Raw genomic sequence first — 27,116 nt, 5'->3', positions numbered from 1 at the left:
TGTCCAGGGATGTGCTGTGTCCGGGCTGGGCAGTGCCCAGGGATGCACCCTGTCCAGGGATGTGCTGTGTCCGGGCTGGGCAATGAATGCCCAGGGCTGGGCAGTGTCCAGGGATGCTCCCAGTCTGAGCTGGGCACTGCCCAGGGATGCACCGTGTTTGGGCTGGGCAGTGCCCAGGGAAGTGCCGTGTCTGGGTTTGGCAATGCCCAGGGATGCGCCGTGTCCAGGGATGCACCGTGTCCAGGGATGCGCTGTGTCCAGGGATGCGCTGTGTCCAGGGATGCGCTGTGTCCGGGCTGGGCAGTGTCCAGGGATGCGCTGTGTCCGGGCTGGGCAGTGCCCAGGGATGCACCGTGTCTGGGTTTGGCAATGCCCAGGGATGCACCCTGTCCAATGCTGCCCACGCCTGGGAATGCCTCCAGGCTATCGACCGTAATAAAATCAGTAAAATCCCCCGTCTGCCATTGCTTGTGCTGCTGAAACGCAAAATGCTGCTGAGAAGTGGGAGYTGTGTTTGGCCTCAGATTTTTTGTCATAATACGTAACACAACTAATGTGTATGTTAAAAAAAAAACAAAAAAAAACCCAAAACCCAAACCAGCCCTCAAAATCCACTCTATTGCATTGATTCTTCCTTTTGGTGAGAGTGTGAGCCCAGACCGCAGCAGCTGCAGGCACACCAYGTTCCACACTTCTGGAAGTGGTTCGGTCTGATGCTGATGAGGTATGTAGGACAGAATTAATTACTGCCTTRTCTGTGCTCAGGCTTGAATTTCAAAGTTATGTTTGCTCTGTTGAGTGCTTATGATTTTTTGACTACAAAGGCAATGATTGTTTAGGCAAAATGAGCAACTTTTGTACCCCAGACTGTGCMTTGTGAATGTGCAGCAGCGGTGCAGTTCTACACTGAGCATGCGCTGGGAAATGGCCAGTTCTTTATTCATTTCAAATCAGTCATTTATTGATAAGTAAATCAGTAATGTATAATAAAAACTAAAATTAACTCAAGGTTTTCATTCTTATTGTTTTACAGAAAGAGCTCAGTCTCCCYAGAAGAGGAAGCTTGTAAGTATAATTATTCTTTGTTCATCCCTTGGTTTGTTTTGAACATATATAGCTGTTCAGTTGTGGAAGTAATCTAGATGGGCAGATGCTCTGTTTTCTCTTAGCATTTTCAAGAATCTGTCATGGGCCTGGAAGCAGCTAGCTTGGATTTCTCTGAGACTGAAGCCTCTATTCATTTTCTTAARTGTAGTAGGAAAAGCAGTGTAAGTTTACTTCTAATTACCAGCTTGAGCTGATCCTGATATGGAAGTAGCTGTGGTGTTGAGTGTTGCCACTCTGACATCACTGAAGTGACTCCACAGAAGAGAAGTCACTGATTATTTATGTGATGTGGACAACTTTGATCAGTGTTCTTCAAACAGTGTGTTGACAGAAGTGTAAGCACACAGCTCCTGGGCCACACAGGTCAGGGGTTTGTGGAGCAGGCAGCCTGATGGAGGTATTTCAATAAAGTAGCACATGTCAGGAAAAGTAGGCTTTTAAAACTGTGATTTAAACAAAGAGCAATTTTTAAAAATGCATTATGATGCTTAAAGAATTTTAGCCAACTAACTTGTGTTTCAATGGTATTATAAGAGCTTAGCTTCTGCTATACTTACAGATTTATGGTGGAAGAAATTGCATTATTGATTGCATTATATAAAAGAGAAAGCTTTTGTACTGCCTGCTATTGCATTATGATTTAAAATTGTTTCCCAAAGCTTGTGGRCTACAGACATGGAGCTCACAAAAGCTTATAACCTTTCTTCCTCAGGTTTCTGGCTCTAATGAGAAATGATTTTCAGTTTTTCAATGTAAGCTATCCCCTTTGTATATGAAACAGTGTTTGGAAAATGCTGTGTAGAGCCAGTGATTCAGGGCCGAACAATACAGCAGATCAAAAGGTCTTTTTTTAAAAATGGGGCATGACCAGACCTTTTTGTTTCGTTCATATGACAATGATAAACCAGTCAGGGAGTTATTTAAAGTACATGAAGCACTGACTGGTTTTGGTATTTTTTAACCAGTATGCCCCAAAGGTTGGCTTAACGAGATTTGAGAGATTTCTAAGACAGGTGGTGTTCATCATTTGAAGGTTATGAAGGTTCTTTGATCAAACAGTGGAGCGGGGAGTTACCAGTAAGTTTTTTATTTAATGTAACTTAGGTATTTTTTGCACAAAACTTTTGGAATTGAAATTGAGGATGCCAGAGATATTCCAGCTCATTCCAGYATGGAGGTGGGTATGACACAAGACGACTCAGGTATTTTCATTTGAGGTATCTGAGATACAAATGAAGTGTTTCAAATGTGTAGTGTTTTAGTTACTGGTAACTAAACCAAGTAACTGAATATTTTATTTCTGTATTACTTAACTCCTGCAATTTTCATTACTYCATTTTAGTTTTCTTCCACAAGTGAGTGCCTTTTAAGCTGTCAGTATGTGAAGAAATTTAGCAACCTGTGTCAAGAAGACCCAGGCCATAAATTTTAAGCACRAGGTTGCAGCTTTTAGTGAGACTAAAAATCTATGAAGAATTGAAATGTCTTAGTTGYCTGTGTTATTTAGCTGATTATTTGATTGTAGTTTCTAGAATTACAGATTCTGTGGTTAAGTCAAGTACCAAGTGTATTCAAGAACCAAATGATTTCTTGTTGTTTGAGAAGTTTAGCTGTTCATGAAGTCAGTGGTGCTTTGTGGCTGATGTAGAGTTGTGTTGATGCTGTGCTATGAAATGCACAGGCTCACTGAGAAGGGTCTGGTGGAGTTGATCTACATGATCTTGCATATCCCAGTATCAGAATACTTACTTGATTTAAAAAAAAAAAATCCTTTTAGTTTTTAAATTAGAAATKAGAGAAATTTATGTCAAGGGAATAATTATAAAATATGCATGTGATATAAGGTAAAATATGCACATACTGTGTAYACATTTGTTCAACCATTCTCTCAAAAAGGATGTTATTACAACTGTAGGCTGTTCTCAGTTCCTCTGCTTGAATCAACTTAACAGTGAACCTCATAAACAAAAATAAGTTCTGAAAATAAAATTTATTCTGGAAAGCTGTTGTGCTGTGGCTGACAAGGGATAGTTATGGGTGTAGCCATGTCCTGATTCATTGACTGTCAGCCACTGACTTTTGCTCACTGACAGAAGCAGAAGCTGGAATGGACAGGAGGATGAAGTGCCTGGCTTGGAGCCAGAAACCCTCAAGAGGTGAATCCATTTTCTGCACAAACTCCAGCCTTTGGAGCAGTTCAGTAGCAATTGCATTGTATACAAACATCAGCCACTCAGCATTTTAATGTRTGCTAGTCTGGAGGTTGGGGTGCACTTCCTACCATAAAAAAAAAATCATATTTTGAGAGGAATATATATTTTCCAGCCAGCCAGAAGCAGAATGAGGACTTGGGTGTTTCTGCTGGTTTGGTGATTGCTTTGGTGGACTGTTGAGTTAGAAAGGTTTTTCAGGTATTTGTCATTGCTGAATGGAAAAGGATGAGCTATTCCTGACAATACTTGCAGCTTTTTCTTTGTTTGATTTTCAATGCTTCATATTTCCTGGGTCAGTATGACAATCTGTTTTATTGCAGGAACTGATTGTAGGTAGGGAGAACAACAGTTGCTGTGCTTGCTTGTGCCAAAGAAAAGGAGTGGAGTTACGTGTCTCACTGTTTTTGTCAGGAGAACAGGAGAAATTTTGTCACCTAAAGGAGGTCTTGGGCAGAAGCTGAAGAGAATGAATGGTGGGATGGAGTGTTGATGAGTGTTGATGACTGTTTCCATATTAGCAAAAGGAAACACAGGCACTCTGTAAAGRATTGCTTTGCACTTGGATGTCTTGCAATCTTAATTTTGAAATAATCAGCACGGAGAGAGCAGACATGTAAAACAGCTGGGGGAATCGTATGCAGGGTGACATTAAGAGAAATGCCTGATAATTTAGATACCATTTTGCTGTTAATGGGCTTAAAGTGTTTGTGTTTCTATAGGGGGTTATGTTTAATGCACTAAAGGAAATTATATTCAGCTGAATTGTAGGCTGCTAAGAGATTGAATAGTTAGAGAACAGGAATAAGTAGTTATGTTTTGTCTCTGGTGTGGTTCAATAATCAGAGTTCAAAGTTTTCCTTTAATGAATTATGCATATAAATGTATTGGTTATGTTTTTCCCCATGCTTTGTTCACAAAAGAAATAATTACCATTCATGAATATTTTCTTTAGTTTCAAATAGCGAATRTGGAATGATAGACTCAAACTTTGATCTGCAGCCTATTAGTGGAAGTGGTTTAATTATTTTCAGCCATTATCCTGCTCTGTCCTCTGTACAGAGGTTGTTTTTTGTATTGTTGGCTGCAGCTCTCACATGGTTTTGCTGTGCACCTGCACGTGAATGGCTCTAGAGACGTTCCAGGCTTGAAAGGACAAAGGTGGSGATTTGTCAGCAGCAGAGGCCCGAGGTGAAGCCCCTCTGTCTGTTCCTGTGTTTAAGAGCAGCTCAGCACCCAGAAGACCAAGCTGCAAACTGCAGTTTTAATTTTGTCTGTAGGGTGCACAGCACCAGCTTGGAACTCACTATTGCTTCTGGTTGCCTCCTTGGCCGATCAGTTGTCACTAAATCCAGCTTAGGTTGTCCTTGAGCCATCTGGTTTCTTGTTCAGTACCCCAATAATAATAATAAATTAATRATGAATTCTTTACAATATGAATTTCATTGGCCTGTTCAGCCTTTTTAATGCAGAATGTGGGTTTATAGTTCAAATCCTCATGGTTTCTAAGGCAGGGTTAATGGTATGGGTTGCTGTATTTTTTGTGCTCTCTAAATGTAAACTTCTCTAAAAATAAAATATGGCTTTCCCATATTATATCCAAATTTGAAAAGAGTAATTTCTCAGCAAGCTAAATTTGCTAAACCAGTTTCTAACTTCAGCTATAAATTGTTTTTGTTAATTATTTCCTGCTATCAACCATCTGTATCAAATACACTTTTGAAGTCTGTATACAGATGGAAAAAGAACATGGAGGCATAAGAAACGTGAAAAAATTATAGTCCAGAATATATCCAGTAAAAATGCACATTTATATGAACCAGATATAATTTAGATATTACATACTACTGTTTGGATGGTGATTGGTGCTGGTAAAGAGTGGTATTTACCTGAAGTTTTTTTGTCTATCTCTGAAATATGTAAGCAACATTAAAAGTGTTTGCTAAAGACATGTGCAAGCCTTTTATGGTGGTCTTTATTCCTTCTAATCACTTTTTGAGGCAGCTTATGTCCCCTGTGGGACRTGTTTTCTCTCATTCTCTCCCTCCTTCTCTGCACTACTCTTCTACTTACAAACCTCTGAAGATTCTTAGTTTCTGCTGCCCTAGACATTTCTGAGGGGGGTTCATTAAACAAGTCTTCACCATAATTTATTAGATTTACCCYCAGCTTCTTGACAGTAAAATAACACACAAACACACCAAGGAATTTCTTTGGGGGGATGTGCTGAACTACTTGTATTCTTTTTAATGTTTAGACCTCGGAAACAATAGGAAGTTTGATGGCAGGAAAGAAAATTTCTGGCCTTTAGTGCTGGTTTGTGTTTTCCTGCTGCCATGCTCAGGTGCAGTGGGAATTTCCTGTGTGTCTGCAGAGAAATGGAGTATATAATTCAGTTTCTGCTCGTCTTGGCGGGTGAATGTTTCAGCTGGTGATGGATCGATGCTGTTTCTGTGCCAGGAGCGAGTGCCATTGTCCCAAGAGTGGAAAAGCCAAAGTGCTGGAAGTGGATGAAAAATGGTTTTGAAAAAGAAACAGGCTATTTTGCTACTTTTGCACTCTGTTGTGATTTGGATCTGGAAATCAAGTAAGAAATAATGGCCCCCAATCAATGCATTCTGCTTGTGGTGCTTTGTACAGAAAGAGGTGCTCTTTTTTGACCACCCCATCCTTCTCTGAGTGTGTGGAAGCAGCTCGCGAGCCCTAGGTCAAAAATAACCTGCTTCTCTTAAGCTGATCCATGGGACTGGTTCTGGAGGTGGGAYATGCCAAATTATTCTTGTGGGGCTTCGTAGCAGTGCAGCTAGTCATGTTATTAGRCTTTAAAAATAATTCGAAAGCATCGTTTCTCTAAAAGAAGTGATTTGGTGAATCAGGAGTTCTGTATAGACTGTAATCTCAGAGACAAAAAATTTATGGAGGTTTTCATCAAGGATTTAAAAGTGGAAAAAGTACTTTGTGCAGTTTTTATTGTCAAGTTTCCACTACTTAATCCAGRCTCTCATTTAATAAGTGCAATAGAATTATATGTAGCATACCAAATTTGTACTTTTTGTTGCTTGCTGTGCTGTCCAGAGGCACGGCGTGGGGGGCAGGGGCTCTGGCARTGTAAGGAACACCCTGAGCCTGGCACTCTGTTCTCCTGACTGGTGTCAGGCTGGAATTTTGTATTGTGGGGCTGCGATCAGAATCATGGGAGGGTCTGGAGATTGGAATTGTCACCTGGAATTTGACTGGGTTGATGATGGCACTCTAAATGCAGCCTTTTAGCACTTTAAAGCCTATCAAACATACATGTGGAAGTTTTTTGGGGAAAGTGACATTTAAAAAGTGTTGGGCATTATTTGGGGCAGTTTTGTTAAGAGCATGAAATTGATTTCGAGCTGTTTGAAGTTGCTGTTCGCAAGCAGAGGGAACATTTCCTCCTGATGAAAGTGTCCCCCCCTTCCTCCCGTTCAGCAAACGGCTCCCCAGGCTCTCAGCGCTGGAATCCATGAAGTTTGTGTCCGGRACGCGGCTCGGGAGTTACGGGGCGATGTTTTAGGATGCAGGTTGCGGGCGGAGTGGAGGGGATTGATTTCCATGAGGGCCGGTTCACGTGTCCCGGCGGCCGGAGCAGCTGCCGCTCCCCGCACAGCGCCCGGGGCTGCGAGCGCTGCTCTGCCCCGCTCCTCTCCGCTCCTCTCCGGGGCTGCTCCGGGACATTCCTGCCACAATCCTCTCCCTCTGCTTCGCTCAGGAGTGCTGCAAGCCCGGCAGTTTGTGGCTGATTTGCGGCGGGCTCAGCCGGACCATATTGCTGCCGGTGCCACAGGTCAGATGGTCCCTCTGTGTCCTGGGCTTGTCGGCACCTTCCAGTCCTTCATTTCGCTGGATGCTGTGAATAGGCTCGCAGAAGACTTGTTAATCTGAATTTTTTTAAAAAATAATTATGTTTTTGACATGAGCTGTGTGATTAATCTGGAGCATGACTGAACTCCCGAGGTCTCTGTGACACTGGGGGTCCGTGAAGAGCTTTGGAATTGCGCTGATTGTTGTGTGCTCTGCGTTGGAGTGATAACGGTGGCCTCTCCTTCCCAGCTCTAAGCCTCTTATGCTGGGAAGAGGCATATCAGTGTATCAGCACAATGATGAAACGGAGGAAACAGAGGCTTGGAGCCCCATCTCTGCGGATCCAGTAAGGACTGTTGTGAAAAATAAATTGCACTTAATCATTTCAAACTGAAGCTATGGAGAAAAACCGGTCAGAATTTTCTGCGGCTGATAGACGTTGCTTTGATTCATTAGAACTTTYTTTATCTGTCATGCTTATTTGGCTGTACAGGAAATTTCATTTTGGAAGCTTTAACATTTTGCTTTCATGGAGTATGAACCGTGAAGTATAGCCAAAAAAATGCAGTGTTTAAATATTTTTAACTGGGGTACGTTGTGGTTAGGTTTTGTCCCAAGCATTAGTGTAGTAGAACTGAAAGTTTGTAACTCTGTCTTTCTAGTTTGATCATTCTTCAGATTTAAAAAGCAATTTAATAATCCATCAGGAAGCTCTCACAGCATTAAATCTTCAGAAACCTTTGCTATCTTCTGGAATTAAGAATACTGTTGTAAACTTGTAGATTTGAAGCAAGAAGTCTTGCCACTTGTATTTCTACAAWTGAAATTTTAACAAGCAACTCCTTWATAATGCSTRTGTCTTTTATAAATGCTTTGAAATCTACTAATGGAAACTGCTATTTATGATGTTTGTAATTATATTTATTATTTCTATTGGGTAAAAGTAAGGAAATTGTATATGTAATTCCATATTCATAAGTAGAGGAGGTGAAAAGAATCTGTTGTGTAGTCGGTGGAGGGAGGAGCAGGGTAAAAGGCAGGCTTAACCTTTTCTGTCTGCAGACTGTAAAGCTCATCAGCTGTTTAAGCAGAGATTGCTGGTGGGGAGGATTTCCAGTATGTAAAGGTTGCCTTTCTGATAAGTATTTGGATTCATCAGGTAATTTAAAGCTAGGAACATAGACAAACATGCCTTGCTTCAGGACTGTAAGTGTAAAATAKCTGAATTCTAAACAAAACTGAAGCATGCCTCAAATTTCCATTTTGCTCCCTTTTATGTTTAAATATGGGAAATAAAAACTTTTTTTCATCCCTCAGTCAAAAATGAAAGTTACAGGTGTAAGAATACAGTGGCACTAATTTATAATCTAACATAAACACACATTGTAATACCAATAATTGTAAGTTACCTTTTACTTTATTTCTAGTGAAGGACATCTCATCGTGTATAGCTCGCTGAAGTAGGTGTTAGAACCTCTGCTSTGTGTTGATGTAGAAGTCTGTTTGCAGCTTTTTGAAAAGCAGCTACTCTGRGACCTTTTCTGTGCCCTGTGTGTATCCAAATGTGCATTGCTGCTGACCCTGCAAAGGCAGGACAGTTCACAGGGCTGAGCACAGAGCTGGCCATCAGCACCCTCTGCTGCAGTCCTGATGTGCTCTACCACTTAACCTCTTCATGCCTCAGTTTYCCCACTGCTGGAATTAGAATAAAGCCATTTTGCAGTGCTGCTTTCAGGCTTAATTAGTTGTTGCTCTAAAACAACTGCCACTGCTAAATGTTGTTTTCTAGTTAATGGTTTGTGTAATTCATATTTTCRCAGTTRCGTGTTTYGGTTATTGSCACAGCCATGGCATGGAACCATGGYTCCCAAATTGKRAGGGCAGTGATACAAATGATSTGTGTTTGCTACTGGTGCCATTACCAATTTGTTCTCTTTTCTCAATTAAATGTTTTARATTAGAGATTGACAGTGGGGGGTATTCCAGAAAGCCTTGAAATTACTGCGAGAAAGGATTTGAAGAATTCCAGATTGGAGGATTTTTGTAATGGAAAAATAACATTAAATAGATATTAAATTGACTCAAAAATACATTTTGGTTTGGATAATGGAAAGGAATGACTTTTGACCACTTAGTTTATTGCATTTGTTTAAAAGATATAACTTTTATTTTTGTATTAATCTTTGTTTTTCTTTATTGAAACACTAGATGCGATATTGACCCTKTTTTTTTTTCTACTGTGGTACCTTGTCAGAATCTCCTCTCCTTTGTACTCCCACTGCCGAGGAAATGATGTTCATCAGCACATGTTCTCWCCTACATCTGCTCCAGGTCTGCAGCATCTTAAATTCCCATTTAGTGCTGACTGTGCACTTGTCACTTCTCCTCTAGTATTTTACCTGAACTCACAAGCCCAGAGCAATCCATCTAGTCCATGCTACAACCATCCTTTTCAGTGGAGGTAAGGAGAAGTGTCAACTAGGAATTTCTAAGTTTGGTGTTGGCATAACCATCCATGAACTTAACAGCTTTACAGCTCAAGAGAATAACACCTAACAGAAGGAAACAGCTTCCTAGTCACAACTTGCTTCCAGCCATTTAATGTTCAAGTTGATGTTGCTTATTGGGACAAAATTTTTGCCGTTTGTATGTAGGTCCTATGTAGGGAAGAAGATAAAATGGGTTAAGGAGTGGAAATCTGTCAGCTGGTGTGTGTATTCCAGTTCCTGGTGCTGCCTCATGTTAGCACATGTGCAGCTTGTGCTGTGCAGCAGAGGAGCCCTCACAGGCATGTCTGGTGTGAAGAAAACCAACTTAAAACAGCAGAGTGGGATCTTTGAAAACCCCTGCTAAATACGGCACCCTGCTCTATTCTCTGGAAATCCACTCTGCTTTCTTACAGTAGCTGCCAGGCTGAAGCCTCCAAGCACAGGGTGTGCAAAGAATAAGGAGCAGAATCAAGCCTGTTGTTAGCAGGCTTGAGTRAAGGATACAAGAGTTTCTAAACCAAAAATAGCCCAAACCAGCTCAGTTTACATGAAAGCACTTAACAGCTCAACTGGTACATTTTTCCTTCAGGATTAGCTCTTCCTTCTCATTATGCTCATGTGGGCCAAGCACAGCCATCAGCAGCCCCAGTGGAAACCTTCAGCTTTTTCACTGAGAGGCGACTTTACCAACTCTCAGGGGGACAGTCCCAGGCAAAGGAAGGCTCACACACGCTGGAGATCTTTGTGTGTGTAGTTATGAAACCAGAGCTCAGTGGTACCTACTTAAAACTTGAGCCAACATAGCACCAGAGGGCTGGTTTTGAAGTTCACATGCTGCAGGGTGGATGTGGCTGCTCAAATTTCAGTTACTCATCAGGTGGTAATGCAATAGCCCCTGAATCTAGATGTTATTTCAGAGGAGGTYGCTCTTGCTGGCCAGCTCTGGTAGGAGTAATCAGAAAATGTGAAGTTGAAMTATTTTAGGCTTCTGCCCCTCTAATGCAGTGTAACGTGCACGACATCTGTTGAGTGGAAATCAGGCTGTCAGCAAGGAAAGGGAGTTGCATGTGCGTGTCCTTGTTGTGCATGGCCACGGAGAGAAGTTTGCCTGGCATCTGCTGCTTTCCCTGCACGTTGGGCAGCAATTGGTGACAATTCTTAATAAGGTGCTCGCTTTGGCAGTGCTTTTGGGGAAGTGAAGGGCAGCCACTACAGAGTAGTCTCCTAACATTTCAATGTCATTGCCATCWATCTAATTTGAAATGAATTTTTATTATTTAAAGGCTGGTTTTGGGTAATGTTCCTTTAAACAAGGGTGATTAAACTCGATTAAATGCTGTTTAGCCTTGGGGCTAATTAACAGACTGGTAAGTGGCAATTAAATATCAAGATYAGATTATTGTTAAAGTCAGTTGAGAACTGTTCTTTTTGGAGATGAGATCTGATGATTATTGATTATCTTCAAAAGCCTTTTTGGTACTTACTGGTTTTTCTTCGTCTGAGAAACCTTCCATTTTCAGGCTTCTAACATGGGTCAGTGAATAATTTTCTGTCTAATAACAGTTCATATGAAAGTCTTAATAGCAAGGGTTATTCCACTGTTACTATGGACTCCTTGATAATAATATTTTTAACATATGGGACCTTGCAGCCATCTGCTCTTTAAATACTGAATGGTTGATGATTCACAGATACATGGTTCTGTGTTAGAGCTCAGGTCGACCATAATAAGTTTTTATTTTCGTCGTTGTTGCTTTCACCTGTGCAGCTCTTGATCCTGTTTTATCCTGTATTTCTTTGTTGTAGTTTTGTTTACTTGGTTACGGTGCCAGTGACAGCCATTCCTGCTTGCTTAGAGCAAAGGTTCATCTTGGCAAGTTACTGCTGTCATTGATCTGCTCAGCTTAACACCTCATGTTAGCCAGGCAGTGATTCATTTMCATGGCTATGCAGGGAACTGCTGGAAAATCTAACAAGAAAAACTTATGCCTTCACGTTAAATCTTCCTCACTCTTTGCCTTTGGTATATTGCATTTGCGAGGATTTGCACAGATTTTTCCTTCTTCCCTTTATTTCGCGGTGCCATTGATAATTTTATGTCGACAGATGAGCAACTGTTGGTGCATCTGATGTCGAGACAGATGGCATGGAAGTTCATGGCTTCTGAAAGAATTAATCTAATTAAGATTGAAAATATTTTATACACAACCTTTGAACAAGTGAAAATAATGTAAACCTTTCAAAAGAGTAAAAGGAAATGTGGTCTGATTACAATAAAAACAAATTGATAGCAGGTGGAATAAGACTGCTGTAGTTGATGGAAATGTGGGTTGGAATAAAGGTCTTTAGGAAGAAAAGAGAATTATGTCCAAAATTAAACAAGTGCTGAGTCTTGTCTTTGGGATCTGGCTTGCACTCTTCTGGGGGTAACAGGAAAGTCAAATTACTGAAGAAGAAAATGAGGCCATGTGTCACAGCTGGTCCTCTTTATGAGCTGGCAAATCTTTGTGCACCCATATTTGTCCTTTAATTTAATCAAAATATGAATCTACAGCAGTTTTTGATCTCAAGTTGTTTAAGAGATGTCATGAATTGATTGTTCTAACTTGGAAGTGATGAACCGTGAGATTAAAGGAGAGCGCAATTACCCTCATTCCAGAAAATGTTTCRTTCTGTGTAACACCCTCAGTAAGATACGAGACATTTTCAGTAATTCTAGAATCAGTTTAATTTGTTTGTGGTAAGAAGGATGAAAGAGTTCAGGTGCTGTTATTCTGGCATCTCTGAGTGCTGCAGCTGAGGTGAAGTCTCAGTGGAAATTTGCTTCAATTTCCTAACAAATGGAGGGAAGAGTTGGCTTCAGCTGGATCATTCCAGGGGCATTTTCTCGTGCTATTTCAATTTCATGAATTCATGCCAGTTGTGGAACATGTTCTTATAGGGATGTATGGAGGAAGTTATTTTTATAKGAATGTTTTCCCTTGAAAATTCTGGCTTTAATGAAGTCTATTGGAAATAGCTATTAATTTTTTTATAGCTTTGCAGTATAGTTTAATACACTTTTTTTCCTAGCCTGTACAAAATCTGGTCACCATTTGTGAGTGTGATGATGACCAGACCCTTGCTGTCTTATTTAAGTAAAACAAAATRGGAAACCTAATGTTGCTCCAAAATAGTCTTTAAGCACAGTACATGATTACTTGATCAGTGTGTAATTACAATGTTATGAGTTTTATATAATTAGGATTTTATGGACATCTGTGATATAATTTAAGAATATATTAATTTATTTACATAAAAAGCCTATTCTGGGAAACAAGTCTTTAATCAATAAGTGTGGTAAGTAACAAGAATATGTTATACACAGGCATTCAGCAAATGTCCTGGAAGGTTGCCTGCCTTTATTTAAAGCCTTTTTTGTACAAGCTGTTGCAATGGGTGAAGGAAGGCCTATATTTAGAGCTATGGCCTGTTTGGGTGTGTGTTAGGTTGGGTGGGCAGTGTCCTGGGCAGAAATGCTCCATTGCAGTGAGTCCAATGGGCTTCCCAGGTTTGCAAGGTGCTGGTCAGCAAACCCTCACCAAAGGGTGGGGATGAAGATTTCCACTTTCTTGGGATGGGTCTCCTGTTGGACCATGGTTGTGTATCAGGATTGCTGGTGTGCCTGGATGAGAATCTTTTTAACTCCAGTCCTGCTGCTTCAAGGCAGATGCAGAAATCCCTTTCACAGAATAATGACGCATTCTGACATCCCCAGATCACCTGGGCTTTGGGTTTTGAAGACTGCATATGTTTAACAATATCAGGGCAGCAGCTGTAAACAGAAGTTCTTTATATTTAGGAAAGATCACAAACATTTCAGGAGTCAGAGTTGATGAGTTTCTTTAATTTTATTTTGCAATACCTCAAGGCTTATCAAAACTTGTTGGTGGTTTCCTGTCTTTGCTTAAATTTTGCTTAGTGTAAAGTCACTTGATATGATACCATTCCAAAATTTAAGAGCTGGTTTTTTTTTTTGTTAGAAATTCCTATTTGAAAAATGTTGGAGGATTAATGAAGAGGCCTATATTCAGTTTGAATGACATTTGGAAATCGTTCTGGTTTTGCAGTAAATGTTACCCTTCTGATTTAGTGCTTGATTCGGCACAGGTTCTGCTTTCTTAAATGTGCTAAATAATTGGTCAGAGTTGACTGCAAGACAGCATAATGTCACTTTTGGAAATAGTGTAGATCAGCAATTCAAGAATAATGAGAAACAGAACAACTTTGTGGATATATCATTATGCATAATGTGAAATGATGAATTTTGAGTAGGTAAGCTTTTGGCAACTGAATTCTAATCTTCATCTTACACTGAATGAATGAGTTTCCCAGAATTAATTTCTTTTTTAATGGAAATTTTTCTCCTTTTTCTCTTTCTTTTGTACTGGTTATTATTCTTGGGAATCTYTTTTCCCATCTAAGGAACTACATGGGAGGGACATACTGGTGATACCTGAAACGTGACAGGCTCAGATAACTTCTTATATTATCTGACTTGTCTTGGGCTGATAGGAAACTGTTTGTTTACTTTAATATGGTTGGTAATATTGAGGCATGGTGGCCTGAAAGGTGTAATTTTTTCATGTGAAGGCATTAYAAATGCAAAAATCTCTGCATCCTGCCTGGAGCTGCAGCAGCAGAAGAGTTAAACCGGGGGTTTGGAGCCCGAGGTGTGAATTCTTGTCTCCTTCCAGGCTCACCATTTGGCTGCCCTCCATGGAACCACTTGTAAATCATAACCTGGTGGTTTGACCTGGGAAATTGGAGGCTCCCAGAGGGGAGCTTGTACTTGTCACTTTAGAAGTTGGAGGGCTTTGCTGTTTGCTGGCCATTTCACCTATAAACCATATAAGGTTGTGGTTCATAACTGGTTTTTCTCTATAATCGTGTTGAAGGCTGTGATCTGCTGGTGCACCTGTGCATGAGCTGATTCATTTACCACCCCTGCACTGTTCAGAGTTTGGGATGGTTGGGACAAGTCAGCAACTTCTAGGGAGGAATGAAAAGCTCAGAAAGTTCTTAAGAGACTGTAGTAAAAATTGAAACCTTTCTTTTTCTGTCCTTATCCTCAAATAACAGTGAGTTCCTCAAATGACAGTGGTCTGCTCAGTTCTGTATGAAATTTTTTCTTCCAAGTAGTCTCTCCTTCGAAGACCTTTTGATCTTGAGTACAGATACAGAAACAACCAGAGCACCGAAAGATTACAGCAAGGGAATARTTCTGAGAAAGAAATATAAATTCTTAACCAGACAGTCATGTGYTTATTATTGTTGATAGGCAGTGCCATGCATTTTCCAAGATTTGTTTTTAATTGGACTATGAGGCAACCAGGTGCTATTTTTAGTTTTAATTTGGAAAATCAGTGAGTGTGCAGAGGCCTGTTAATGTCCTGTCCTAATAGTAGAGATGTACTAACAATGAGAACCTGGTGTCACCTTCACAGCCTTGAGCTGGGGGAAACRGAGGTTATTTTACACAGCTGTGTGTGTCAGCACAGGATTGTTCCTGCCCATGAGCAGCAGGTTCCTTTCCAACGTGTTTCCTTTAAAAATTGTTGTTTGAAGATGTGTTACAGTTTTAATTTAGTTAGATAAACCACTTAGAGGATCAATATTAACCTGAAAGCTTRAGGGAAGTTTAGAATGTAAGGAGGGAAAGAGGATTGCAGGATAACTTTTCTCCAGTTTTTGGAATTGTATCCCATTTCGGCTGTGTCTCGCTATCCGGAGCTATGGTGAACTTTTATCTCAAATTTATGCTTCTGTTTGAATATTCATAACCACGGTGCTAGAGGGCCTGCAGAGCTTCATCTTCTGTAAATGGACCCACTCGTGCTCCCTTTCTACAGGTTGCATCTGTGCTCCCCTTTTCTTCAGTATCTCTCTATTTCTGTTTTTGTTCATTCACCTCAAATATGGTTCTTTTAATGCTCTACATTCTCTCTTTCCTCATTTATCTCCCGAAATTTTGCTGCTTTGGCTAGCTGTTATTATTCTGTCATTCAATCCCTTGTGTGGTACTTGAGAGCATAATCTTCTAACCTAGTTTACATTACACTGTCATTATGAATTATTAATGTTCTAAAATAAAATCTTCAAACCGTAATCTTTGCTGTGGTGAAAGAGCTCTGTGTGCTTTTGTTTCCTTCCTGTTCTCCCTGTCCTTTCCTTTCTTCAGACCTTTAGGTCTTTAGAGCCAGGGATGTTATTGATCCAGCTGTCTGGCAAGGCCTTGCTGTGCACTGAGAATTGCATTGTCACATCTCTGGGCTGAGATGGGCATTTATTTATATAAACACTAAAAAAGCCRGTTTTGGAAGTMATTCTTTTGATTCTCATCAAAGTCAAGCTGCATAAGTAGAAGTGATAATGTATATTTCGGTTATAGCTTGCCTGAGAAGGTGAATATTATTTTTTGTACTCTTTATTACATTTCTGGTTTTGTTCCTGAGATTCTCACTTTTATTTGTGAGCAGATGAGAAATTTAAAATAGCAGAACAGATCAAGTTACAATTCTCAGCAAATTTTTAGGGCAAAAGTTTCTGCTGAAAGAAATCTGATAAAACTCCCTATTCGCTTTCCTCCACGCTTCATTTTAATGCAACTGCTTGTCCATCCTGCTTCCGAGAGACTGGAAGATTCCAGAATCATTAAACGTCCAATTTTCCGAGCAAATCAACACACAAATATTGACCAGAAGTGTTCCTTTAAAGTCAGGAGCGTCTGCACTGCCCTTGCGGAGATAACTCGCAATTAGTTTGGGCRAAAGGCGCTTGATTGGAGCCGCGTTTGGTTTTGGCATGGAGGAGCAGCCCTGGGGATGTGTCCCAGCCTGCGCCCCATGGCTGAGCGCGCTCAGCCTCCGCTCCTGGCGAGATGGATCACAAAAACGGGACCTGTCGCTTCTGCAGCTTCCCCCTTCTTGTCAAGCACAAGGGCAGCTGCCGGCTCCGCCGCAGGACGCCGCGCTCGGTGTTGTACATCGTGCTCTTGTGAGTGGTCGCCCGTGGGAGCGGCGTTTCTGGGTTCTGGAGTTGTGTTTTCTCAGAGGAAGGGTGTTCGCCGGACAGGACACGAAGGCGTCTGTTCTGGGCGCTCTCCGCTCGCGCGTTTGTTTAGAACCTGTGTCTTGTGCTGAATGCTTTGCCAAGTTGGAAATAGGACTTGCTTTTCTTACAGGATGCATTTTARTAGGTAGTGCAGAAAATGTTTGTTAGAAAATTTGTTTTTTCTTTCCCTAATCTATAAAATCTCYATAATGCTACTTCTCCCAATAAAAATCTGGAAGAAAAGAAAATRAAGCAAATATAAGATGGATATTCCCATTTATCAACACTTTATATTTGAGATGGCTTAAGAGGTCRTTGGTGAGGTGGGTTATGAAAGTAATTTATTTTAAAAGCAAGCAATTTTGTTATRTATTTTTGTTTCTAGCTGCATTATTTAGATTTATCTGTGCCATTTTTAATGTTACAGTAGAGTGTAGTAAGAGTTAGCATTGCAAACTGGTAAATTTTGGTTTTAGTATTTCAACATGAATGATTCTCTGGAGACCACAGAAATCATTAGGAGTTCCATATCAGTCCATYCTGTACTTTTATTTCAAAGCTGAGAATTCAGTTTGAGTCAATTTATCTTAATTTATTAAATCTGCTTCTGTGTTCTAACATTTATGTCTCCACTTATATATAGGGAGRCACACATGTTAGAAGTCATATATAAAATAAATGTCTTCAGTCAAGACCTTCTAAATATTATGTGTATTTTAGGAAACCTTGGCTTTGTAAGGCATCACCTTTGTGGGTTTTTCAGAATTACTGTAGTGGAATAGTTGATGGAGTTGTATCCATCTGTAGTTATTTTAAAATCTGTGGTCCAGGCTTGTTCCTATGTTCGATCATAATTTTTTATGAGGCTCAGAACCTGGAGTAGTTTGTTTGCCTGACAGTTGATGATATCTTATCACAGTTTTCCCAGACTTTAAGATTAAAAACCAAGCTCTTGCTGTGAAGATTCATAGTATTCCAGAGGAATGGCTAAAATAGGGGCCAATTTCTGTTAAAAATTCATGTCCAAATAAGGATGTACTTCGGCCTATAAAACTAGATAAACTTTTTCTCCTTTTATTTTGTGTGTGTGTGTCTACTAGCACCCCTGATGTTTCCCAAGCATGGTTTTGATTTCTCATGTCTCTTCTGTACCRTGCTTATTTTGTAAAGTCTATTCTTATCCCATGCTCTAACTTCATTAAGAATTTATGCTCGAAAATGTAAAATTCATCCTCTTCGTCTGTTCATTACATTAGCATTCCCCTTGCTCCCAGAATAACTCTTCTTAGCCAGCATCCTACAAAAGAAGCTTTTTGTCTCAGAAAAGCTGTGGTAAATGCAAGGGCTTTACAATATCTTTAACATTTCAGCTGAGCCTGAGCGTGTTAACCAGGGAAAGAGGAAACAAGCTGTGGAGTGGAACATCCTGCACCGGAGATTTGRGTTGGAGCAAACAACCTGAATTAGACCGAGAAACAAATCAGATGCCAGAGCTTGTTTTAGAGTTCAGGCTTGATTTGTTCTTCTGGGTAATACGCTGTGAGACAGGTGRCAGCACTCCCTGCTCGCTGCCTGGGGGCACCATGGTGATCCTTGGCACGGAGCCTGCCCAGGCTTGGTCCTGCAGGTTTGTGGTCCTGCACTGATGAGGGGAGCCCTTTTTGCTTTTGTGAGCCGGTAATTGAGAGCTGAGTAACTCAAAGCCCTCTCATTCACCCGCTGAAATACAGCTCAGTTCTCTCTCTTTGTTGTTTGTTCTTTATTTATTTTACCTTAATTACTTGCCTGTTGTCTTGGTTTAGCTTTGGCCATGCGCTGGTATTTCTTCTTCAGTCCTCACTCCCTGCAAACACAAAGTCTGCGGCCACTTTTGGTGCTGTTCTTACCCTTAATTGTCCTTTGGGCTCTGCACTGTAGCTTCTCCATAAAATGGGGGGAATAACAGCTGCTTTTTCAAATCTGCTTTGCTGACATGGTTTTGTTGGAATGGTTGWGGACAGTCTGTCAAGGACTGTGTGTTACAGCTCTTTGGGATATACACAAAACCCGTGTTACAGGAGAATTACCAGGTAACTGGTGTGTTACTTAAGTACAGAGAGTCAGAGGTAGAAAAATTCTGCAAAGACCTGAAGTGCTGTATTTCTTCATGGAGAGGCTGCTGCAGGCTGCAGTGGCAGGAGAAGAGATTAAGTTATCTTCCTGTTTGCAAATCCAGTTGCACAGTGAATTCATTAAGACAGAATTACAGGTTAAAAAGGAAGTTTTAAGTGCTTTGAGATAAATAATGGATGACAAACATGAGGAAATGCTATGGTGGCAAGAGGAGGCCCAATATATGTTTTCCTTTGGACAAATTTTGGCTGGTGAAGAGTGGAGATTGTTTGGATGATGTTGGGGTTGCAGCAGCACTCTGTGGTTCTGTGTTTCTTGCAAGTGCTRCTGAGTGTCCTTAACAACACTTTGGATAGAATGTTAGAAGATTTCTGTGTAAACAGGAAGTGACATTTTCAGATCTGGCTTTCAGTATTGTTGTTTTTTCAAATAACATTTCTCAATTTTTATGGCATTTGAATCACATATGGAGGTTACATTTGATTAAATTGGACAACTGACATTTGAATCGCACATGAAGAAGGCAGGGCTAGGGAAAGAATGCGAGGTCTAGTAACTTATTTAAAGAGGGTAATTGACCTTTCCATGGCATCTGAGCCCAATTGTCAAGTCTGAGTTTGAAATTATATTAAGTTTATATTATATTGGAGTTGCCGAACATCTTACTAGTGTTACTTGGGAAGGGTAGTGTTACATGGAATATTAACATACTAATAAGTGATACTTTGGTAAATAAAAATACAAAGAAAGARTATTTCTTATTGTCACAGGATTTGGGGCACAATTAAATTGGTGATTTAGCACTGCTCACTTCTTATTACTGCTTAGTAGTGTTTTCACTTAGAAGATGCTGATTGTGGTGATGGAGCTGTAGTTGGCATCCTCTTATCTGAGTGAGTAGGATTTTGTGAGAGTTGTTTCAGACTGAAATCAGAGCAGTTGTTTGTGCTTAGGTGTGCAGTGATATTGTAGTACATTAGATAGCATTTCAGGCTGTCCACTAGGATGGCAACCCCTGTTAGTTCAGTAACTGTGCCCGATTAAAGTTACATGAGGAGCTGGCAGCTTCCGAGCAGGTGCAGCCTGATAGCTGCTCCAGTAAATGTTTCTGATCCTTTCAATCATTAACCAGTGCACTCACTAGGATGTTCTTGCATAGGGAATGCACACCAGAGAGAAGTTTAGTTGTTCTTCACTCCCAAAACCCTTGGCCATCAGCTCTTTGTTTAATCTCACGTAGATATTTCTTTGGGGCCGTTTTATACAGCGGTAGCAATTGAAATCCACAGGAGCCACTGTAGTAAAGCAGTATGGCTTTTTAGTTCTTGGGTGGTGGCTTGGTGATTTCTGCCCAAAAAGGAAGAAATCTATGGTTTTATGACCTARCAAATGATAGAAAAGTGAACTTTGAAGATATATTCAAGATAATATTTTCTGTCAGACTGTTACTTGCGAGTCTSGCGATTGCAGGCGGCTCAAAGACAGTCTGTTCTTCACTGGCGTAGGGCACTGTTCAAATAATAATGATGCCCCAAATAGCTCAACACACATCTCCCATGTAATTTTTTTTTTAAAGGAACCTTCCTTATTTTTTTTAAAGCACAAAGGAAGAAGTTTCCCCTTTCTCTCTATTGAAAAACCAAAATTTTCTGTTGCTTACACACTTTTCCCTGTATATTGATATAGAGCAGGTATCTCTTCACCTGTGTTAATTTATGCTTACTTATAGTARAATAATTTTCTGTGCTTGTGGGGCATACAATTTAAAGTTTAAAATAAAAGCAGTRTGCTCTTTATAGAGATAAAATATATCTTCTTTTGTTGTGACTTCTCCAAAGACTTTGACTTTGCTGGCAAAATGGTTTTAATTTCTGGGCATTTCTAGTGAGTAAGTAGTGAGTTTGAGTCTAATGACTATTTTAAAAAGTTATATGTGAAAGTATCACGTTCTTATGTCAAGTTTAATACAATGTAACCATTCAAATGATGGAATAATTAGGAAGAGGTWGGTTTTTCCCAATTAGTATTTCAACTGGTTTCCATTATAAGCTTTCCTTTTTCCACAGTGTAACTCATGAAATTCATCTTTGTTTGAAAACTGCTGCATTATTACATGGTTTGTCCTGGTTGAGGTGTTTAAAAATATAGTCAATAATTTGTGGAAACTTTTTGTGATACATAGTCAACTTAGAATTAGTCACAAGAGTTTAGACCTTTAGGATATTCTTTTTCCAAATTACCTCATTGGTGCTGCTTCAAACTTTTGAAGGAGTTCAGCTTACTTCTAAAATGACAGATTTTATTTAAAAGAAGATGATCTTACACCAAGGAAATTTATGTAATGATAAATGTAGCTGCTGTGGAAAAAAAAAATCCAGAAAGCCATGGGTTTCATGTGGAATGTTTGCCTAATTGCATTCTCATTTAATGTCAGCCTTAATTAATGTCCTACTTTGGTAATGGTAAAGATGAGAAATTGGGAAAGTCGTTGACACTGACTATTTATAACTGTCCAGTGGATGCAGTGTCATTAGGAGAGCCCTGGAAATTGTACATTTGCTTGACAGAGAAATACTCCATCATCACGGGAGCTGCCGAAATGTTCTGCAGGTGGTCTTTTCAGAGGACAAGTTGGGCATAAAGTGGAAAAGGTGCATTAGGAAGATTGATGGAAGCTAGATATCCTGAAAGGTGAGTGGAAGAATGTTATAAAGGAAGAGATTTCTTCAGGCTTGGAATAACTCAGGGTCTGTAATTCACAAAGACATGTTATTGTTATTATGAGTGAAATAAAATAGAAAACACATCTTGTAATCTATTGACATGTTTTGTCATATACAGATATGGTATATTTTTGTATTAGTGACAAGTTTCTGGTTCAAATTTTCTAAAATGCTTCTCTGATTCTGCAGAGACAATGAGACAGTTCCTTTGAAGGATTTCATTTGTCACTGTAGATGTGGGAAAATCCCTACACTTCCTCTATTTGTTGCTACTAAAGACAATTCTGCAAATGTTGACACTGTCATCTTTTAAGACATGATTTATTTTAAAAGCTTAAAAGCTTTTTGATGGTTTGTGTTCTGTTTTTTTTCAGTGCAAAACCACTGCATCTCCAAGTGTGGTGCCTTCATATTTTTTTGGGTACTCTGAACTTCTCTTGGTCCCAAAATGAGCACTTTGTAGTCGCCGATTTGCAAGATTAGAGCTTGTTACTTCCATGCGGAACAGGCATTTTGAAAAGCAAGAATATAGAGTTAAAAGAAATTTCTGCTGGTTTTGAACTGGTGTTATGTAATTCTCAAAGTGCTTTTTGCAGTTTTTGGGGAAAAGCTCTCCAGAATAGTGTTAAAATGGTAAGATGGGTGGATGGACAGGTTTGTGRTGATTGCAAACACCCTGTCCCCTTCCCTGCTTGGGGTGCCCTGTGTTCCCCAGGAACAGCAGAGGATGGACAGGGTTTATCTGGATTAACATTGTAGGGCTGTCAGTCACTGATGCCCATGGAGAAATGTTCTCCTGAAATGGCTTCTCCTTTTTGTGTCCTTCTTGCAAGAGATGTGAAAGTGCTGCTGCTGAGTGCAGTGATAATGAGTGATACGTCTTCAACTACTGAGTTTTCAATCATTTTTGAAAAAAGCGTGACTAATACAGATTTAGGGGTGTTGGCTGATTGTGATCTTATTTGCTARCTATAAGCAGTCAGGAATTTATTTYGGTTGTGATAAGTTTATTTTGTTAGTTAGCTGAACAGTTTTTCCCACCATTATTACTCMTGAATTTCAATTCATGTTTTAGCTGACAGAGTAAAATTTTCATACCTTTTCAAAAGCAGGGTTTATTAGAATTGGAAGGTCACATAATATCCTGAATATAATTCTAAAGGACTGGCGTTCAGTTTCTACTTGATTGGTATACAATATTATGTGAACACAAAAATGAATGTGTTTGTTCTTTCTCAACAGTAGTAGATAGTGACAGAGTTTTTTGGTTGCACTTTAAATTAACTTTGTGAAACTGAACCACTGTGTGATTTAAATTAATTTTGTAAAAATGTTTACAAGCACTAGAAAAGATGGTTGTGTTGAGAAGGGATTCTAAAAATCCCATTTGCCTGTTTTGAAGCCCAGATGGAAGGGAATACATTGTTCAGTCAGATACTGCAATTCTTGATAAATGTATGTATTAAAAATACGTCATAATTTAATGGAAAATTATGAAGGCCATGTAATTCTTCCATGAGATTCTGTGGAAAGCTAAAGTGAGTCTAGTGGGATGCCTTTCTCTGACATTTTTGTGTATTTTTTAAGGGGTCTAATTTGCATGGAAGGCTGTGCCAGCTGTTGATTGTCATCTTTCTCATGTCTGTGATAAAAAGCCACTCAAGAAGGCTGAAATATGAGAACGTCATTAGCTTTCCTACTGGCAGAAGTGCTTAAAAAAGCCACAATAGAAAGAAAATAGATTGCATCCAGAAATTAAAAAAAAATAATAATAATAAAAAGAGAGAAGGCGGCTCCAGAGAGGTTTTGTTTAGACCCCGGAAAAAGCAAAAACATGGCAAGAGGCTTCTGTGGGCACAAAGGAGAACAGTGAACCTGTGGCTGATGTGCAAGGGGGTGTGTGGGAAACCTCTGATGTGCAGCACACGAGTGGTGCTTGCGTTTTGTTGTCAGAATTCAGCTGGTTGAGTTGTTTTTGGGCACCAGGTGCTACGTAGGAGTTTGTGTTTACTGTGCCTGACGTGGATGTGGTGTGGCTGACTTCAGGGGGRGAATGGATTTCTGGTTTTAAACTGATCTTGGGAGGCACTGGAAGCTTCTTTCTTTATTATATWTCTTTTTTTTTTAATTAAAAATCCGCTTAGGTTACTAAAAATGGAAGATGGGATTTGTCCAAAGGTGGAAGATTAATTAAGAAAAATAAGCAAATGCCCCTGCTGTGCCTCATGTATTTAGGAAAAGAAGAGCCACCATGTCAGAATAAAAACACAAACTAGGCAGCCACTGATGCTTTCTGTGCAGACACAGCTTAAACCCCCCTGTGTTATTCAGGATTGCAAACAGCCCAGTTACAGTTTTGAAAATATTGAAAATATTTTGTTTTTAATTAAATGGACACAGAGASATGTACAGAAAGCACGTACGCTGTGTATTCAGCAAACTCCAGGTTTAAAGTGTATCTATTAGGAAGAGAATAAATATCTCATTTTGCACTGCCTCCTAAGGTGGAGGGAGGGAGGCAGGGATGGAGCAGGGAGAAAACAGAGGCAGTGGAAACAGCAGCAATATGTATGCTTGCCTGCCTGTCTCACATTAATGGAACAGCTTGCAAGGTCTACAGGGAATTTGCATTGGCTCTGTCACTGGTATTATTTAGTTCCTTATTTATTGCTAGTGGCTTGATTGTGCTGTATTTTCCCAGCAATGAAAGCTTTTAAAGATCATGTCTGACTCCTTTTGGACAGTGCTGTCCAATTTCTCTCTGCCTGCTACCAGCATGTTGAGACGATCCAAAAGGTAATCTAAGGATTTTGCGAGTAATTCTTATGATGTTTTTCTAAGCTACTTGTTTTAATATTGTTTAGTCTTGCTTTTTTTTTCCTGTTCTTGAATCATATTTCTAGTACGTTAGATATGATTTCTTAATTTCTGAATGATTTGTGTTTGTATTCATTGTAAAAATCATACTGTGCAGATCTACCGATCGTTCTTTTGAAAGGTATTTATTTAAATGCATTGTTCCTTCTCATACTATGTGGATGTGGTARGGGGTTTGTTTCTACAAAATGATGGATAGATGCTTACTGGGAGCAAGCTGCTTTATTATTTGAAGTAGCAAAACAGTATTATGTTGAAATAGGCAGCACCATGAAAGACTTGCAAATATTTTGACTTACAGCACTTACAGTCTTCACAGAGATATGCATAACCTTTAAATAATTTTAAACAACGCTAAATATATTTGGCATCTTTTTTATTAGAAATGTGAATATGTTGATGTAGCAGTTACTAGGATGGGTGTTTGTATTTACACTGCTCTCTGGATTTTGATAAAATCACATTGGAGCGTGTGAACTAATGAATGGTATCGGATCTGATGCTGTACAGGGGTGTCCCTTCAAGACTGGGAAATATCAACATAATTATCACTCATCGGGTGCTCCGTGGAGCTTAACGTTTGTAGCCTGGAAACTTACTGGTGAGACTGGTAGGTAGCTAATCCTGACTAAAGCAGTATATTCAGATTTATGMGCAAACAGTTGCAGCTGGTATCAGAATTTCTCAGCAGCTGGTTTGTTGATACAGTTAATAATCTATGTAAGACTCAGAATATRAGCTTTGACTTAAATTTTAGGGTGAATTTTGTTAGTCAGCTTTGAGAAATTATATTAGTCTTTTTTAGAGGATTATAGCTTCTACCAAGTAATATTTTTGGGAACTCTAAATCTCTTCTTATTACTCCACAATTGTGATTTAAATGTTATCAAAGTTGTGTTCTGTGTTGCCATTGACTTTTAGAAATCTTGGTGGCAATGAAGAAAGATTTTGTAAATAAATAGAGATCTTAGTTGCCAGGAATTGCATTAGTGTTGTTATTCTTTTCAAAATTKTTGTCTTTAGCCAGTTTTTTTAAAGTAAAACAGCTCCTTGAGATCCAGGTTGTGTGTTGGTGTCTCTGCTCCAAGCAGTAACTTTCACACCCATTGAGCAGTTGCAGCAGTGGTTTGATGGAATGACAGAAAAGACAGAGATAAAGCTCCACATTTTCCTACAGATTTCTTGAATTTGGCTGGCGAGAGGAATGGCAGGCAAATTATTGTCCTGTGCCTCCATTTGCAAAGGCTGAGGTAGGTTGGACTTGGCTTCCAGGTGATCTTTTGGTGGCACAGGTGGCCACCAACCCGTGAGCATGGGAGCAGCGTGGTGTGACGAGATCTGGCTCGTTGTGAGAGCCAGGGGAGCTGGGCAGAGCGGGAGGGAAGGAGCTGGTTTAGGGCAGGTGAGGGAGGACACCGTGGTGTAAGGAAATAACCTGTGAACGTTCTACCTGCACGTTCTGGATCCACTCGTTGCTCCTGCTTGCAGAACTTTGGTTTCCTAAAGCTCTCTCTGTTCCAGATGGTATCCAGTGTGCCTAAAGGTTGTATTTTATGGAAATTCAACAGTAATGGTCTTCCAGAGTGGGCACCCAGAATGTCTCTCATAACAAAAATAAACTATCCTTRTTTTTTAATATCTTGTTAGTGTGTCATTTTGAATGAAAGTTTAYGCATCAAGGACAGAAACAATTTGCGAGATACTAACAAGGTTTCAGGTGTGATGTGTTGTCAGAAAACTCCTACACAAAATTTACAATTCCATTTATTTGTTAGTAGTTGAAGTACRAAAAGAAAGAAATTGATCTGTAAATCCGCTGAGCATCTTAATGGAAAAGAGATGACTTTTTATTGATTTAATCACATAAACRAGTATTAGGTATTTCAGAATGATCAAACAGCACTATGAGGATTCAGAGCAGAGAGCTGCTGCACGAAATCATGTGGTGGAAATCCTGTTTTGCACAGGATGGAAACCGCAGCCTTCAGCCAGCCTCAGAAATGAAATATTTGAGCATGTGTGACAGTTTGCTGGGAATATCACCTTCTGCCGAGCCGGGCTGGCAGCCAGCCAGCTCTTTGCCTGCCGTCTTGGGGGAGGTGGGCAGGTTGGGCTGGTCTGAGGAGTATTGTGATAAATCACTGTAATGTTGTGATTCTTGAAATCTTGTGTGCATGGACGCAGTGACTTTGCTCCTGAGAGTGTCTGGGCTGTGAGGTGGTTGCTACACATGGAGGGCATTGTAGTGGTGTGACCTGGGTGTTTCTGTGTGCTGATGTTCTCAGGATTGTGACATCTGGGTGCTAGGAATGGGGTATTCTAATATTAAGTAAATAAACATTTTTTTGTTTTAATTGGCCCCCTTTTAAAGCACAACGTTCACAGCTTCTTTTAAAAATTATGATTGCAATTTAAATTTCTTCTGTAACTGTGCAATCCTGGACATGGTTTAGCAGCAGAGAATTCTTTTTTTGTGACAGAATGTTTGCTGTGACAAATATTTGATACCATTTTCCTCTGCTCTGTTTGTAAAACTTMTGTATGGTCCTGTTGCATTATGATAGCTTGCATACTCTAAATTCTGGGCTTCACCTTCAATTTCCCTMAGTTTTAATTTGTTTCACTGAATTTTAATTTGGTTTCACATTGCAAGAAAGGGTTACCAGYGGTATTCT

The 27,116-nt window shown here is 39.8% G+C and overlaps 1 protein-coding gene across 6 annotated transcripts in view; it reads left to right on the top strand.

Annotated features, from left to right (window-relative positions):
* Positions 1–27,116, top strand: part of MAST2 (microtubule associated serine/threonine kinase 2) — a 181,568-nt gene that overhangs the window by 78,220 nt on the left and 76,232 nt on the right. For 4 of the 6 annotated variants that reach the window (XM_057390560.1, XM_057390558.1, XM_057390559.1 and 1 more), the window contains exon 4: positions 1,034–1,065. In XM_057390560.1, the coding sequence (XP_057246543.1) occupies positions 1,034–1,065 (32 nt within the window). Of the gene's footprint in view, positions 1–1,033; positions 1,066–9,402; positions 9,610–27,116 lie in introns of those variants that run through there. The other 2 variants (XM_057390562.1, XM_057390561.1) reach the window with 2 other exon arrangements.

The sequence above is a fragment of the Malurus melanocephalus genome, unplaced genomic scaffold (assembly GCF_030028575.1).
Source record: "Malurus melanocephalus ecotype Western Australia unplaced genomic scaffold, MMel_1.1 scaffold_28, whole genome shotgun sequence".
In the NCBI taxonomy this organism is placed as follows: Eukaryota; Metazoa; Chordata; class Aves; order Passeriformes; family Maluridae; genus Malurus; species Malurus melanocephalus.
Note: the sequence above shows the minus strand (reverse complement) of the source record. Positions and strands in the feature narration are given on the sequence as shown.